At 41.6% G+C, this 16,561-nt stretch overlaps 4 protein-coding genes across 11 annotated transcripts; 2 read left to right on the top strand and 2 right to left on the bottom strand.

Moving 5' to 3' along the window:
* Window positions 1–187: 187 nt before the first annotated feature.
* On the top strand, window positions 188–6,552 carry si:ch211-286b5.4 (afadin- and alpha-actinin-binding protein B). Of its 3 annotated transcripts, none has more exons than XM_017457074.3 (13): window positions 188–256; window positions 1,084–1,158; window positions 1,640–1,743; window positions 2,020–2,088; window positions 2,472–2,595; window positions 2,736–2,814; window positions 3,176–3,293; window positions 4,119–4,269; window positions 4,344–4,447; window positions 4,909–5,070; window positions 5,949–6,063; window positions 6,174–6,324; window positions 6,403–6,552. In XM_017457074.3, exons 2-13 carry the CDS (start codon window positions 1,098–1,100, stop codon window positions 6,497–6,499), a joined length of 1,335 nt encoding a protein of 444 aa, XP_017312563.1. In that variant the 5' UTR covers window positions 188–256; window positions 1,084–1,097; the 3' UTR covers window positions 6,500–6,552. The 3 variants fall into 3 exon arrangements, with proteins under 3 accessions (XP_017312563.1, XP_017312560.1, XP_017312561.1); XM_017457071.3 differs by having other exon boundaries at window positions 188–261; XM_017457072.3 differs by having other exon boundaries at window positions 188–261; window positions 1,079–1,158.
* A 275-nt stretch (window positions 6,553–6,827) lies between these two features.
* Window positions 6,828–7,752, bottom strand: LOC128629235 (uncharacterized). Of its 2 annotated transcripts, none has more exons than XM_053676373.1 (2): window positions 7,279–7,752; window positions 6,828–7,081 (listed from the first exon to the last, which is right to left on the bottom strand). In XM_053676373.1, exons 1-2 carry the CDS (start codon window positions 7,735–7,737, stop codon window positions 6,902–6,904), a joined length of 639 nt encoding a protein of 212 aa, XP_053532348.1. In that variant the 5' UTR covers window positions 7,738–7,752; the 3' UTR covers window positions 6,828–6,901. The 2 variants fall into 2 exon arrangements, with proteins under 2 accessions (XP_053532348.1, XP_053532349.1); XM_053676374.1 differs by having other exon boundaries at window positions 6,828–7,024.
* Window positions 7,753–8,358: 606 nt separating this feature from the next.
* Window positions 8,359–10,142, top strand: nanos3 (nanos homolog 3). Its single transcript, XM_017457116.3, has one exon. It carries the CDS (start codon window positions 8,676–8,678, stop codon window positions 9,234–9,236), a length of 561 nt encoding a protein of 186 aa, XP_017312605.1. The 5' UTR covers window positions 8,359–8,675; the 3' UTR covers window positions 9,237–10,142.
* Window positions 10,143–11,177: 1,035 nt separating this feature from the next.
* Window positions 11,178–16,426, bottom strand: LOC108258434 (uncharacterized). Of its 5 annotated transcripts, none has more exons than XM_017457045.3 (6): window positions 16,310–16,418; window positions 15,019–15,128; window positions 12,912–14,753; window positions 12,539–12,714; window positions 12,103–12,201; window positions 11,178–11,821 (listed from the first exon to the last, which is right to left on the bottom strand). In XM_017457045.3, the coding sequence occupies exons 2-6, from the start codon at window positions 15,097–15,099 to the stop codon at window positions 11,716–11,718; spliced, it is 2,304 nt and encodes a 767-aa protein (XP_017312534.1). In that variant the 5' UTR covers window positions 15,100–15,128; window positions 16,310–16,418; the 3' UTR covers window positions 11,178–11,715. The 5 variants fall into 5 exon arrangements, with proteins under 5 accessions (XP_017312534.1, XP_017312539.1, XP_017312535.1 ...); XM_017457050.3 differs by having other exon boundaries at window positions 12,138–12,201; XM_017457046.3 differs by having other exon boundaries at window positions 16,297–16,397.
* Between the last annotated feature and the right edge of the window lie 135 nt (window positions 16,427–16,561).

Here is a 16,561-nt window from a genome sequence, read left to right as displayed (position 1 = left end):
TGGTTATGTTTAGTTTTCCTGTAGTTTTTGTTTGTTTGTTTGTTTGTTTCTGCTCCACGCCTGGCAGTGTTAGGAAGCCTGCAGTATACATCTGACTGATTGTGGAATTGATTATCAGTAATAACAGCCACCTGGGGCAGGTATGACCTCACACTCTCAGGGTCAGTCTCTCACTCCTGATGATAGGATCATATTAAATCTCATCTCTTTCCATGAAGACAAGAGAAGAGGAGTTTACACACTGTTCAAGCACAAGGTCAGGTAAGAAATAATTACAATTCAAAATTGACCTTCATTTAACTCTGGGTTTGTTGGCTATGGGTAAATAGTTAAGCTTTATATATATATATATATATATATATATATATATATATATATATATATATATATATATATTATATAAAAAAAATATATTATATTATATTGATAATAGGTATGTTATCTATTGTTGGTTGCTGATATTCTTACAAGTATTTTTTTCTTAACTGAATCTTTCATTTATGCAAATGAGGCTTTGTATATTAATGTGTGCACATTTCCATACAAACAAAAACCCAGCTTCTTGTCTGTATTGAGATTACGTGCTGAGGAAGATAGTGACCTTGGCTTCATGATGGATCTATAACTGTTTTTAGTTCTGTGACATCCTGAGACACTGAATGATTCCACGAAGCTGATAGAGGAGAAGATGGAGGTTCGCTTCAGCCTCACTGTCTCAGGAGGCACCTAGGGGTTTTTTGACTGGATGTTCCGTACAGTGGCCCTGGTTAGCTACATTATCCTTGTAGGTCGAGTGTAAAACTAAAGAAGCGAACACACTGAACATGTTTCAGCTGATCAGAGGATATTGTGCACATTTAATTTCTGGCCAAAGTTTTCCCTTCAGGAGTAGACTGCTGACATGGTCTGGGTGTGGTCCCTAATCTCCATACAACTTCATTTGTGACACAGGTTTATGCATTGGAATTGGTTTAATGTTTTTAAGATTGAGAATTGTGTGTGTGTGTGTGTGTGTGTGTGTGTGTGTGTGTGTGTGTGTGTGTGTGTGTGTTTGTTTGTTTGTTTGTTTCCTTTCAAGTTTAGGTCTAGTGTAAAAGATGGCGTGCAATCAAGAAGGAAGACTGCTGACATCACATGGCAAGATTCATGACACCTCCGGTATCAACATGCTTCAGATTCTATATTTAAACTTCTACTTAATAACTGTACAAATTTAAATGGTTTCAAAATGTAGTGCAATTTTTTTTGGATATTATTATTATTAATAATAATGATGATGATGATGATGATGATGATATTATCATCATTGCCCCGCACCTCTGGGGTTGGGGGCTCAAATCCCATCTCTGCCCTGTGTACATGGAGTTTGCATGTTCTGCTCGTGCTTTGGGGGTTTGCTCCGGGTACTCCGGTTTCCTCCTGCAGTCCAACAACATGTAGTAGTGTGTGAGTGAGTAATGTGTGTGAGATTGTGACCTGTGATGGGTATGGAAAATGGATGAATAATAATAAATAAAGATCTAGTCACTAAATGCTTTCAAATTGGCGTGCTGCATAGTGCTCATGGTTCTGCAGTGTAGGGACTAATAAATTATTTAAATTTCTAAATTATTTATTTATTTATTTATTTATTACACAGCGGTCCAGAACACTCGAGTGTTGCTGCAAGTCAGTTCTCTGTGCAGCACCGCTTCCCACAGGATTCTCAAAGAAGAGCCGAACGAACAGATCAGATCACTTCAGGTGAAATAAGGAGGGAAGGGAACATGGCTAACAAATGCAGAATTAAATGTAACTGTAAACAATTTCTTTTTTAATTGTCATATGGGGGTGCATAGAGGGGGTGCTGTTATAGCAAAATAATCAACTTTGGGGTAGTAACTCCTCTAGAACAGCATTCTCCCCTAAAGTGTTTTATTCCTTACATTAATTAAACAGCTTTCTTTATTCTAATGGTCTGTCTCCTCAGTAACTGTTATGAAGCTTTGATTGTGTGATCCCACTGTATCCCATTCACAGGAGCAGCTTATGGATAAAGATCAGTACATCAATAGGCTGCAAGATGCACTTCAAATTGAGAAGGAGAAGGTAATGTGTGTGTGTGTGTGTGTGTGTGTGTGTGTGTGTGTGTGTGTGTGTGTGTGTGTGTGTGTGTGTGATCTATATGTTGTGCAGATCATATTAATGTAGGAGACATTTTTTTTTTATGTTTTATAAAGTTTGCAGCACTTCAGCGCCTCCTGGTGGAGAAATGTTTTTTAATAGTTTTTATAAAAGGGTCAAAATAACTGTACACACACCATAGAATACAGTAAATAAAATGTTTGCGTGTACAGTTGCCCACTGAAATGTGATCAGAGCAGTAATTGGTTTCTGAGCATGTCCAGGTCAGAGATGAATTTTGCTGCAGCAGGTGTGTGACTCCGCCCTCAGTAATACCTGCATTTTATTTGTTCTCTCTCTCTTTGCAGAACTCCAAGCTGCAGTCTCGTTTTAACCAGCAGGCAGTGGAATTAAAACGCAGAGAGCAGCTTGTGAACAGAATGAGAGAGAAGCTCTCACAGTTTACAGACAGACACCGAGACCGGGGAGTGTGTAAGACACTCGGAGCGTTGCTTTTGCTCTCTGAATATTGATGTTTTCACACTAAAACTTATGAAGGTGAAACAATCCGAGATGTAAGTGCACAGGACTGGGGTTAAGAAAATATGTGGGTATATTTTCCCTTCCTACAGCTATGGAGATCATAAACGCTCTTCCTAAGCCATCGGGACAGAGAGAGCCCACGCCCTGGAGTGCACGGCCTGATGGGAGGTACGCTTTATATGTCTGTGTCCTCTACAACATGACCCAGTGTCTTCTACAGGAGAACAGACATCCCAAAATCACAGACACAGCACACAGGCCTCTCATTTAAAGTCAACTGAACTTCATGACTTTTGAGTGCAATTCCAGTTAAAGATAGGAACCTGATCCACAACCGGTCCAAACAGAACCTGATGGGACGTTTGGGTTTCTGGTTAATTTATGCACAAATTTAGAGACTATTTGATATCCAGAGTACTTTTTCTGCAATTTATTGGTTTGGGTTCTCTCTCTCTCTCGTTCTCTCTCTCTCTCTCTCTCTCTCTCTCTCTCTCTCGTTCTCTCTCTCTCTCTCTTATTCTCGCTGAAGGAAAGAGGAGGCGCTGAGGTTAATGCTGGATAGGAGGGAGGCCGAGCTCAGGGAGGCCATGAAGCTGCGTCACAGTCTCACCACGCTACTGCACGCGCTCAGAACCGACATGCAGCAGGTGATGGAACAGGAGACCATGCAGCTACAGGAGTCATGGATTGATGGGTTCACTTCCTAATAGACCTTGTCTGGTGGTTTCCAATTTACATTTTCCCTGCCAGGATTGGATGGTTTAAATGTGTTTGTTTTTCCACTGAGTAATTTCCCATTAAGTCCTGTGTTGGTTTCCCTCAATGATTAATAATTTTCCTTGGTACTCAGAAAAGATGGTTTTATGTGAAGAAAACCATTTTCCTGGCAATTGGTGCTTTCCAAAAAAAGAACAGCAAACTGATCGGGATCGATGTAGTACAAATAAACTTCACGAAATCAAACCCGTTGTTGGCAGAAAACAGCGTTTCTACTTGCGTAGTCACTGGGACCCATTCCCACTCGATACTCGCTCACAAGTTTCTGTTAACGGGTGAAGATCCTCCTTTATTCACCTTGGTCCAATATCTCTGAGGCATTTTTTCATGGTCTATGATGGTTTCAACTCCACTAGGACTCCATGAAAATAGCCATGGTCGCTGGTATGGCGTTAAATTACAAACAAATGTTGCTTTCCAATAAATTCTGGGTGATAACAGAAGGGTTAAAATTTACGTGATATTCAAATTGAAACGCATCTTCCACTTAAACATGGTAAATTAACCAAGACTATTTTCTGTCCATATTTTTCATCTTTATTGTTTAGTACGCAAACTGGCTGCTAAATTCTGGGACTTTCTAAGCACCTACATTTACATGAAGAAATATTTAATGACCTGAGAGTGCAGGTGTAAAAAAAATAATAATAATAAAAAACCCAACATTAAATGACTGCTTGTTTTCTGTCTGTCAGACTCTAAAGGAGATTGTGGACACCGAGGAAGACAAGACAGACACCAGCAGGCTGGTCCAATCAGAGCAGTCACTTGGTGATCATGTGACAGGGGGTGTGTTTCTGGAGTGGACGCATGTACAGCAGAGGCTGAGGGAGCTGCGGTCACAAGGTGTGTGGGTGTGGTTGTCCATAATTAAGGCGCAGAAACAAACTTTTTCTTGAGGGGTGTATGTGTGTGTGCAGGCCTAGCTGCAGTGAGTACAGACCAGGAGAAGCTCCTGTCTCAGCTTGAAGAAGAGCTGGAGCAGAGCAGAGAGCTGGTCCGAGTACAGCAGCAGCTACTGCAGGTCCTGATTCTACGTTCACATTCGCACGTGTTCACCTCGTTTCTGAAACGATTCGATTATGAATTCTCCTCTTGTGATTATTCACAACTTTAGAAAGCTTTGAGTTCATGAGCTGTGACACTGTTACTGTTAAATGTTATTCAGCCCTGAAGTAAATTCATTGCACAGCTGATTTTTACATTTATAAATGCCTTTTTATAAAAAAAAAAAATTAAAAAAAGGCGAAGCTTACAGATGAAAATGACTAAATCAGGACGAACCGGTGCACATCCTATACGTGGTGTTCACTGAATCTTCCACTAATTGCAGTAGTCCCTCAACAGTTACATGATTTGAAAATATAAGTTCACAGAATCACATATTTTATACATTCCACACAATAATATACACCAAATGCATAAAATCATTGCTACCAGATTTGTCCCGGTTATCTCCTTTAACTGTACAACTCTATCTCCCAGGACAGTGTGGCTACTCCTCTCCCAGACACACTCATCGACTCCTACTATCTGGAGGAGTGGGAGCGGCTACAGGACAAGTGGGTGGAGTTTAACAGACAGAGGCGGAGCTTCCAGCAGGAAAGACAGGCCTTCACTGATGCCGCAATTCGATTGGGCCGTGAGGTGAGGAGGAAACTGAAACCCTGCATCTCTGTTCACCTACTTATGCTATACACTAAAAGTGTGTATACTCCTTTTTGTGAAGAAAAAGTACGTACTTTTGAGTGTGTAGCAAAAGATTATGTAAGTACCAGGACATACTGACACATCACGTAAAGGAAGAGAACGCTGTTGCCTAGTTACGCACACCATCACCGTAAACACATTCCTCGTTGCATTCATCATTCCTTATACCATTTATAAACATTATAATTTAATTCATCGTTCCCTGGATTGACTCATCCACATCTCATTTACACCTCTCTAAAACGTGTCCTTGAGTCCGGCAAAGCAAACCATCACAAGACTCCTCCCTCCCTTCTTTTGCGCAAGGAGTTGTGCGTAATATTAGCTGGAAAGTGTCCACGGATACATGCTTCGAAAATCGACCGGAAATAGATGACGATATGGGTTCTTTTGGGATCCTGATTTCAACATGGTACCGTTTGGGATGCGCTAATTCTCGTATCGGACACTGTTTAGGACGGATAGAAGGCGAACTGGGACGCAGGAAAAGATTTAATGGTGAGGGATAGTGACGGGGATTTAATTGTAGGAGTACTTCGTTCGGATTCAGTTTTAGTAGGTACCTGTAGTATATCCTGCTGAGGTTTGTCCCCCACTAATCACACCAATTTTTCATCCTTGGACAGGAGTGTGCATGAGGAGAAATGATAAATATAAAAGTAGACTTTAAATCCATGGGCCTGTGTGTAATTGTGGGTGTCCTCACCAAAAACGTCCTTTTGGTTACCAATATTTTCTTAACTTGGGGTTAGTTTTATTAATAGCATTAATTGTGTGTGTGTGTGTGTGTGTGTGTGTGTGTGTGTGTTTTGCAGAGATGCGAGTTTGAGCAACAGAAGGCCTCTCTGTTAAAACAGCAGTTCCTCAGCACATCTCCAGTGAAGACTTCACACTCCAACAGGAGAGACAGCACGGCACTCAGTGACCTGCGTATGCACAACACACGCACACACACACACACGCACACACGCTGCTAAACAAATACTGAACAAAACCACCATTACATTTCAAGTGGTACAAATTGTGTGTGTCTGTGGTAGGAATGATGGCTCCTGATTTGTTGTCTCTCTCCCCTTGTGTCACTCCATCCTCTGAGGGGTCAGAGGTCACACCCTGGTCAGGGCAGAATATAGGAATGACCCCCAACACTCCTGAGCTCTACTGCATCCTTCAGCTGCCATTTTACTGCAGGTGTGTTTCACACACCTTTACAACTTATCTTAGACTTCTCTTTCCCTTTCCTATTCTTATGTTCTCTCTATCACACAGGGAAAGTGCCAGTCCTCCATCTGAGACTTGGGTGAAGGAGACGCAGCAAGGTGAATTCAGCCATGACAAACAAAACATGGACAACTGGCCCTTTTAATTCTGAGAGAGAGAGACTGCACTTTGACTAAATAATAAAGTCCTTTAAACTTGTGTGTGTGTGTGTGTGTGTGTGTGTGTGTGTGTGTGTGTGTGTGTTGTATGCAGACAGTTGTCTGAACTGCACAGTAAATAAACTGTTCTTACGAGGCATTTAACTCTCTTCCTTTAAGATGATTCAGATCTCAATGTCTGTTTAACAGACTTTCATTATGGGAGGAAGAAGAAGTAATCCGTCGAGTCATCATTGTCTTCCAGCTTTTGTCTAATCCATTTTTTTTTTCTAAACTGGTGCACTTTACAGCTGTACTGTTCAGAACGCCGGGCAAAGTTCAAACGAGTCAGTATTTACACTGCTAGAGTTCAGGTCTGTTAGGGTCTGCCATGATGCAAGTCACAACCCTCACCTTAACGCAATTTTATGGAGTTGGGAGTCCGTCATAGAGTAAAGCGACGATGGAACGGATAAGCCAGTCTCCTGAGATGCCTCACTAGGAGCAGGGGTCAGGGTGGGGTTACAGACCTGCTGCTCAGCAACAGTAGAGGTCACAGAAGTGTCACAGTGATTCTGGTCTAAAAGACACTAAGAGCAGGAACCATGACAAAACAACTATATAAGTAATCTTCATAACTGCTTTAATATCACAAGATATAAATATAACATCTGTAAGGAATTCATTTTATTGCTACTACCTTATGCACTATTTAGATGTTTTACAAACCTGAGTCTTGGCTCGTTATGTTTTGCTTTGTGCCACTGATTCCCCCCACTTACTATACCTGCATGCACTTCTCCTGGACAGTAGGTGGTGCTAGAGGTTCACTGTTCTGCTTAGCATTGATGGCATCTCCTCCAGCAGGCTCTGTACTCCCTGATACAGCTGTTATGGGCTTGTCGTTTTCACAGTGACCTTTCACATGATGTATTTCAATGGAAGCAATACCCGTGCTGTCGACAAATCTGGCGTCCAATCCTTTTTCAGTGGACCCGCCCAGTTCAGGTCCGTTCAGGTCATGTTTCTCAGTGGGAGCCATATTGGATGGACACCACTCTTCAATCTCCATTTCACTTTCTTCCAGACCAGTTGGAACCTCTCGGACCTGTTTAGCGACTATGAAACAACCTTCAGACTTTTCAACCGTAGCACAAACTGAGCTACAGATCACTTCCTGAGCAACTTCATCTTCCATCGCAATCTCATCGGGGTCCTCGCCCACTTTATAATCAGCATGGGGCATAAATTCTACTCTTGTGATGTTCACAACTTTTAGAAAGCTTTGAGTTCACGAGTTGTAGGATTTGAAGTCGATCAGTCAGAGTCCACATCAGTGAATCTTCTCGTACATAAATCTGTAACCTACAAACTCAGGAGCAAACTGTAGGATACTGATGTTTTGCCCAAAATGTTTTAATATTTGACTCCACTTACACACACACACACACACACACAACATGCTCTACTAAACAAATACTGCACAAAACCACCATTAAATTTCAAGTGGATCAAAAAAGATGTGTGTGTGAGAGAGATAGAGAGAGAGAGAGAGAGAGAGAGAGAGAGAGAGAGAGGTAGGAATGATGGCTCCAGATCTGCTCCCCCATCCCCCACCCAACCGTGTCACTCGATCCTCTTAGGGGTCAGAGGTCACACCCTGGTTAGGGCAGAATACAGGAATGACCCCCAGTGATGAAGTATTTTTCTGCATCTCTATTATTTATGGCCTGTATTAGGCTACTAGTTTGATGAATGGATATAAATAAAACGTGTGTGTGATCGGATCATTGCACATTTGAGTAGTTTCCTGCTCTAACACCCTCACTTCTCCTCAGAAAGTTCTTAGTAGGTAAGTTGAATCAGGTGTGTTGGAGCAGGAAACACGTGCAGAGGATTCTCCAGGGCTCCAGGAGCAGTTTATAAAGCAGCTTATTTGATAGCTTCATGCCTAACAATTCAGTTCGTGTGTTTACAGTAGCCTAGCTACGACTCTTTTTTAATAATTATTATTATTTTAGTAAACAAACAAACAAAATTAATGGCATGTGCGCGCTGATTGGTTCCCGCAGCAGCACCCGCCTTTCACGCGCCACACGCGTGTGCGCTCCAGACTCGCCTACTTAAGGGGGGTTTCTTGGTTGTTTTAAGTTTTCACCCCCCTCTCTATCCCGATGACTCGCGATGGTGTTTTCTCTGCTGCGCTACATCCTGGCGGCTCACGGCTCCATGGAGCCCGAGGACCAGCGTCACTTCCAGCCGTGGCGGGATTACTTGGGTCTCGCGGACACGGTGCGTGCGATGCGGGAAACCTCTGGTCCCGAACCTCACCAGGTCCGGGAGTTCGGGTTTACGCCCGAGATTTCTCATCACCGGGGCCGTAATGCTGCAATGCTCCAGACTTTCCCCGAGCCTGAGATGTCCGTGTTCAGAGGAAGACCGAAAACGCAGATGGGGCGACTGAAGTGCGGTCGTACCGGGACCACAGGGCCTCCACCTCCATCACCTCAAGGTTCTCGCTCTGGGGAAAAGTTCTGCAGTTTCTGCAAACATAACGGCGAGTCTGAACAAGTGTTCACGTCGCACTGCCTGCGGAGCCGCGGCGGAGCAGTGGCGTGTCCTTACCTGCGCCGCTACGTGTGTCCGCAGTGCGGGGCGACGGGCGACCGCGCGCACACCAAACGCTTCTGCCCGCTCGTGGACAGCACGTACGCCTCCGTGTACACCCGGCCTGCCCGTAAATGACCGAAAATCTGAACCCCACTCTCACACTCGCTACCAAACTGTAGGTTATTCTTTTTTTTTTTTTTTTACTTGGGAAGGTGAACAAGAAGCTTTAGACAAAAGCTGCACAGGTACGTCAGCGGTCCTTAAAGTCCGGTACTGTACCTGGAATGCTTTTATATGTAGGCTTCAACTATATTTTCAAAAGGTACTAAAGATGTACCAGTTATGATTCAATTTCAGAGAAAAGCTCAAGTACAGTTGGTGCTTTTTATCTGAGAGTGGCTGTAGAAAGTTGTAAGTCCTTTTAAAAAAAAAAAAAAAAAAAAAAAAAATCAGCATTATATTTTTAATGTCTGCATTACTGTGCTTATTATTATGGCTTAGAGCTGTCGGGTTTAGTTGTTTGAAACTCCGGAATGACCTGCCCTGGGTTTACAGCTGTAACACCTGGAACGCTGTGGGTGTCAAGAGTTTTGCTTTACTAACTTTGTGTGCACTTTGTGTATGCACTTGTGTTGTGTGTTTATTTTGATTGGTGTGTTTTGTTTTGAAGCTGATTTCTCTAACGAGCTTGTGCTCAGGCCTCTCTGGCTCATCACAGGTGCAGCATGTTACAGGTGCGGGTCTATGCAGGGCTTCATGATGGGACCGTGGCTCTCCGACCTGCTATTTTTCTGCTCCATTTTATTGTCCATTCGAAGAACTTCTGACGTGTTGTGACTTTTTAAAGTGTTTTAGACCATTTGGGATTTGAGTTAATATACTTTATATGCATGTAACAAGCCTCAGTGCTGCATTTGTTTTTATATATTATATAAGACGTAAGTGTTGGACTGTTTTGGTACGAATGACCTCGTCGATGCCTCTGAATCTTCTGCAATTCTGTAAGTTTCAATTTCTAATATATTTAAAGTGTGAGCTCCATTGTGTCTGTTTTTCTTCCTGAACCTTAATGTGGTTTATTTGCGTCTGCTAGTGTTTTTTAAAATGCAGAGCACCTCAGTACCTTCGCTCTTTAACGCACTTTCTCATGGAGTTTCCAGTTTATTAAGAACACCTACCTTAACCTCCTTGAGTGTCCCCCTTCCCCCCAGTTCTCCTCAATACAGGAAACTTTATCTGCAGGAACTAAAAACAGTAAAAGTAAGAAAGAAACGAATTTGATTTGATGGATCATTAACCATTTTTGTTGGTGCTACAGAAAGGTGGGGGGGCCTTCACGTGTACATCATGCACCTTACCGTTACGTAGAAGGATTTTTGTTTATGGTGGAAGATGTTTATTCACGAACACAAAGTACCCAAAGAATCATGGACTGAAACGTTCTTGCTGAACTAAAACGATGCTTTTATGGCATCACTGAAAATTCTTCAGTAGTTCTTTAGAGCACCTTAGGGTCTACAAAGAACCTTCTTTTCACGAACCATTTTTCATTAGATAGAAGTTCCTGAGTAGAGTTATATGGTTCTTTTGAGATTTAAAGAAGTTCTTTGTTTCGTTATAGGTTCTTCAGAGCAGTGTATAGGTTCTTCAAGGTATCATCCCTTAACAGATTCAAGTGAACCCTGTAAGGTTCTTAGTGGGACTGGAAAAGGTTCTCCTGGCATCATTGATCACTCTTAAGAACCTTCTTTTTGTTTTTGTTTTTTATTAAAGAGAACTTATAATATGGTTCCTTGTGGCATTGCTGTGAAGAACTGTGGGTTCTTTATAGAACCAGTAAATAGAAGGTTCTTTGTGCAGCTTAAAAGGGTTCTCCTATGCCATCAGGCTGAAAAACTTTTCTTTTTGGTTCTAACTGGAACCTTTTTTTTATTTTTAAGAGCTTATATGTAGGCCAGACCAATTACATGAAGGAAAACAAAGTGACCACTTTCAACATTCATCTTTACGTTGTTTACTGGTACAGAAGTGGGCTGGTTTGAAGCAGTTCATTCTGCACAAATGGTCCAGTTTAAAAAAAAAAAAAAAAAACCCACCAGTGTAGATGACCGAATTATCAACTGGTCTTGGAGTTACAACAATAAAACAAACATTTTTCACCAACTCAAGGACTTGTAAACAAAACAATTATGGTGGTGAGCGCATTAAAAAGGAGCTCCCGCTTCAAAGTGACATAAAAAAGCAAGTCTACACATTAATCTACTTAAGTACTCGTATCAATCTGTTTCTGAAAAGCGAAAAGACGGAATGTGAGACATGGCTAGCTGCCTTGAGAGACTGCTGAGGCTCATTCTGACACTCTAGTAATGCATTCTGTATAAAAATAAAAACAGTAGATCAAACTTTATGGACAAACAAGTAAACCTGTAGAACTCCTCTAACCTAGACAGATCCAGTCTCGAACACAAAATCAAAGTTACACCATTTACTCCTTACCTCTTTATATATACACCTCAACAAAGATTTGTATAAACAAGCATTATAGGCCCTACTGCCAAATAATAATTTTATAGAAGGATGAGACTATTATCCGCATCATATCTCCATCATGTGGTTACATCTCGGTATGGCGAGGACCACAAAGGCGACGATTCGGAGCCTTTAGAAGTTTTCCACGGCGCAAGAGTTCCATCTCACGGTGTGCCGCCATCACGGTACGACTGAGCGTGTGTGTGTGATGAGAAAGAAAACATGGAAATATGAGCATTAGTAAAAGATGCTAAAGCAAGATGGAACGAACTTTGATCACTCATCGTTCTAAATCAATTCATTTTTCCTGAGACTCGGCACCCTTTGTGTACGTGAAAGTCGTTTCCTTCGAAAAGCTTCACGGATTTCTAAAATAAACACGTAGGCTATGATAAGGTATATAGAAATTTTCATATCCACACGTGAATGGAAACGCTGCTAATGCTCTATCTCTGTGATTTCTCATTCATACTTTATAGAGGAGAGTTCTCTGATGAGGCCACGCACAAGCTCTGTGGCATCCTCCTGGTGATCACAGCCTTCTGGGATAGGCTGGTCCTCCAGCTCCATGCTGAGATAAAATAGAAAGAGATTAAAAACAACAAGAGGGTACAAAAAAGTACACATGTATGAAAGTAGCTATTTATTTACCCATCTTCGTATGCAGACAGTAGTCTGAACTGCACATTAAACAAACTGTTCTTAGGAGGTATTTAACTCTTCTTTTAAGATGATACAGGTCTCAATATCTGTTTAACAGTCTTTTAATATGAAGGATACAATCAACACTTGGTGCACTTTACAGCTGTACTGTTCAGAACACCGGGCAAAGTTCAAACGAGTCAGTATTTACACTGCTAGAGTTCAGGTCTGTTAGGGTCTGCCATGATGCAAGTCACAACCCTCACCTTAATGCAATTTTATGGAGTTGGGAGTCCGTCATAGAGTAAAGCGACGATGGAACGGATAAGCCAGTCTCCTGAGATGCCTCACTAGGAGCAGGGGTCAGGGTGGGGTTACAGACCTGCTGCTCAGCAACAGTAGAGGTCACAGAAGTGTCGCAGTGATTCTGGTCTAAAAGACACTAAGAGCAGGAACCATGACAAAACAACTATATAAGTAATCTTCATAACTGCTTTAATATCACAAGATATAAATATAACATCTGTAAGGAATTCATTTTATTGCTACTACCTTATGTACTATTTAGATGTTTTACAAACCTGAGTCTTGGCTCGTTATGTTTTGCTTTGTGCCACTGATTCCCCCCACTTACTATACCTGCATGCACTTCTCCTGGACAGTAGGTGGTGCTAGAGGTTCACTGTTCTGCTTAGCATTGATGGCATCTCCTCCAGCAGGCTCTGTACTCCCTGATACAGCTGTTATGGGCTTGTCGTTTTCACAGTGACCTTTCACATGATGTATTTCAATGGAAGCAATACCCGTGCTGTCGACAAATCTGGCGTCCAATCCTTTTTCAGTGGACCCGCCCAGTTCAGGTCCGTTCGGGTCATGTTTCTCAGTGGGAGCCATATTGGATGGACACCACTCTTCAATCTCCATTTCACTTTCTTCCAGACCAGTTGGAACCTCTCGGACCTGTCTAGTGACTATGAAACAACCTTCAGACTTTTCAACCGTAGCACAAACTGAGCTACAGATCACTTCCTGAGCAACTTCATCTTCCATCGCAATCTCATCGGGGTCCTCGCCCACTTTATAATCAGCATGAAGATGCTGTGTCTCTGGCAGAACGTCGTGTTTCATGTTAAATTCGATATCTTGTCTATTGTTGGTCATGTCGGTCCCAGGGACATTTGGTTCTTCACCACAGGTAGCAGTTTCTATTTCATGGTCACTGGTAGCAGCAGCTACTGACCGTTCATCTTGGCTCATGTTCAAGTTTTTCCCAATGGTAGGACTTAACAGTGTTTGTCCAACCCCTGGTGATATATCTTCTAACAGTTTAAGGTGATGCTCTGAAACCACTTGTTCAGTAGTTCCTTTGTTATCCATGATTACAATACCATCATTTTCCTCCAATATGACTTTTTCCAGAACATCTCTATTTTCTGTAGGGGATTCATCTGTGGTATCACCGTCTCTCATCAATGCAGTGCACTTATTCATGTTTTTTTTTTGTTCTTTTTCTGCTTCTCCTGGTGTTCTTTTATCATCAATCACTGCAGCACTATTGTTCTCCTTGTTTTTCAAAACCTCTTCATTTTCTTGACATGCGGGTCTGGTAGTTCCTTCATGTTTCATTGGTGTGGTACCATCATTCTCCAACAGCGGGTCATGCAGGTGCTGTGCACATTTATTTCCCTTAAGAGGTCCTTCTTCCCTCTCTCTTCCTATAAGACCCTGCCTACAGTGCTGTCCATCAAAGGGGAATCTCCTCTTCCTGTCTCCTAGGCCACACATACCCATTCTTCTTCTTAATCTTTTCTTTGCTGGAGGCTCCAAAATTTCCGTCCCTTCAGTAGCCTGCAACTGCATCTCACTATTAAAATACGTTTCTACTAAATGCTCTAGTACTGCACCTGATAAAATTTCAGGATCATGATCTCCAGCCTTCTGATCCATCTTAGTCTCTTCTATTTCTTGAAAAAGCACACCATCTCCATCCACGTCCAATGACCTTTCATGGCAAGGGTTTGGGGAGCATTGGTCTTTGTGAGATGTCTGTGGTTCAGGACTAGAGGTTGTCTTGGTCGCATTCTCCACCTCGCCCAATTCCCCAAGGAGTTTAATCGCAGGCTCTTCCAAATCTGGCTGGTCCTGGGGCTCATTTTTGATATCAGCACTATGTTCTTCAGTCTCCATTTTGGTTACATTGTCTTGTTTCACTTCAGGGAGGATGTCAATTAGGGCTGGGTCAATTTCATGAAGATTGGCAGACTCCAACAACAATTCTGTAGATTGTAATCTGTCACTTACTGCATCGCCTCGTGTCACGTCAGAGAGGATCACAACAGGAGCTGAAACAGCTTCTTGCTCAGCTGCACTGATGTATACCTCTTTGTCTGATTCTTTAAATTGTACCGTTTCACATTCAGGCTCTTTAACCCTGTTGAAATGTGGTTCAGTTCCACAGCTGGAGTTCACCATGTCTGCAATCTAGAAGAATTGTGGAAACAAACCGTTGGAGAGATGAACTGATTTATTTAAAACATCAATAATTAAGATTGTTGAATGATTTTTATTGGCACAACAAATGATATGTTTAATTCCTGTTTCACACTGTGCGATTACAGACGTCTTTTAAGATTGTTACTAGTCACGCTCTACAAGATTGCACCACCAAAATCCGCCTGGGAATCTCACAGTATAAACCCAGCTCGACTGTATTTTTGAAAACCCGATCTTATGCAGGATGACCTACCATGCTGCATCCTATATGTTGTGGTTCTTGTGTATCACCAGCTGTGGCGCTTTCTGAACTTTCCTGACGTCCTACCATCATTTCACTTTGATGAGGGCGGGGTTTGAACTCTGAATGAAGAGATCACCTACTATTCATTAGGTATACTATGATCAGGGTGGATGCAGATAAAATGGATGTTCTTGTACGGTTTTTAATGTTTATCAGTCCGTACAGGATTTCTGATTTTTGCTGTTGTTGTTGCAGAAAACTGCTTGAATTGGCAATCGCACGACATTGGTCTGCATGCTCTTTCGCAGTGATGTTTGTTGGTAAACGAGACCTTTTAGCCATACTCATGTTTGACGCACGTGAATCGAAGAGGGCTTTGGCTGAATGTGTGTCGTGATGACGTCGCGTGACACGTCTCGGCCTGGATCCGCAGAAAATCTGCGGTGATTTTGGAAAAAAAATCGCACGCTCATCCAGATATTGCGTTATAAGTTTGCGTTAATTCCCGCGATTGCAAAATCACAAAATCCTGTAGTGACTGGTTTATGGAGTAGACGCAAACACCTGTCTAAAAAATCATTGAAAAAATAGACACTCGTTAAAAAAAACAAAACAAAAAAAAACAGTCTGTTATAGTCAGTTTGTACATCTTTTGAAGAGGCTCAGAAGATGGATGGAAGATAAATGAAGTGTATACACACCTCCACACTCATGTAAATGTTAATTAAAAGTGTATAAGCATGTTGTTCATGGGTTTTTTTTTGTTGTTTAATCGTGGCTCCACAATGAATATCAATATAATGATGAACGGGCAGCACAATATATCAGTATTTCAATATGTTGTAATATTAGAATAATATTTCCAGTCATAGAGTAGTTACTGGCAGTAAAAATATGTTTATTTTAACATAACTGCTTATGTTAGCATCCACGTTTGAAATCTAGCTAAGCTAGCTAGTCAGGTAACCGTGGAACCGTTTACTTTCTTCTGTTTTTAGGTTACTTACCTGTAATAAAATAGCTTTATGGAAAAAGTACAAAAATACTACAACTACACCATCACATTATTTCTTTAAATACTTAATTTTTCTGCCAGAGTTTGTGAAACATATCAAGCTTTTCCCTCGGGAAAGGGCTGGGAGATTGCGCGCGAGCGTTTTCTCGTCACCTTGCTAAGTGGCTAGGCAACCACGTACTTTATTTTTATTTTTTAATTTATTTTACCACTATTTAAGCATTTACTTTACCACTATAAAAGTAATTTTAACAACAAAAAAACACACATACAACAACAAATTACCGTAGAGTGTCCACTAACACACAGTAGTCTCTGGACTAATTTTTTTCCTGTCAGAGTCTATAAAGTTTGAAATTACTTCAGCAGAGGAAAAATAGGGCTGGGAATCGATTCTTTAAAAAAGAATCACACTTCCTTGATTCCAGACATTTTTCATGGATACAGATGACGTTAGTGCACAAACCGCGTTAAATAAATAAATAAATAAAAATATTAGTTAAATTAAATAAATAATAGCGTTAAAGGTCCGACTGT

The sequence above is a fragment of the Ictalurus punctatus genome, chromosome 26, assembly GCF_001660625.3.
Source record: "Ictalurus punctatus breed USDA103 chromosome 26, Coco_2.0, whole genome shotgun sequence".
Taxonomy (NCBI): domain Eukaryota; kingdom Metazoa; phylum Chordata; class Actinopteri; order Siluriformes; family Ictaluridae; genus Ictalurus; species Ictalurus punctatus.
This window is presented reverse-complemented; position numbering and strand designations above follow the sequence as displayed.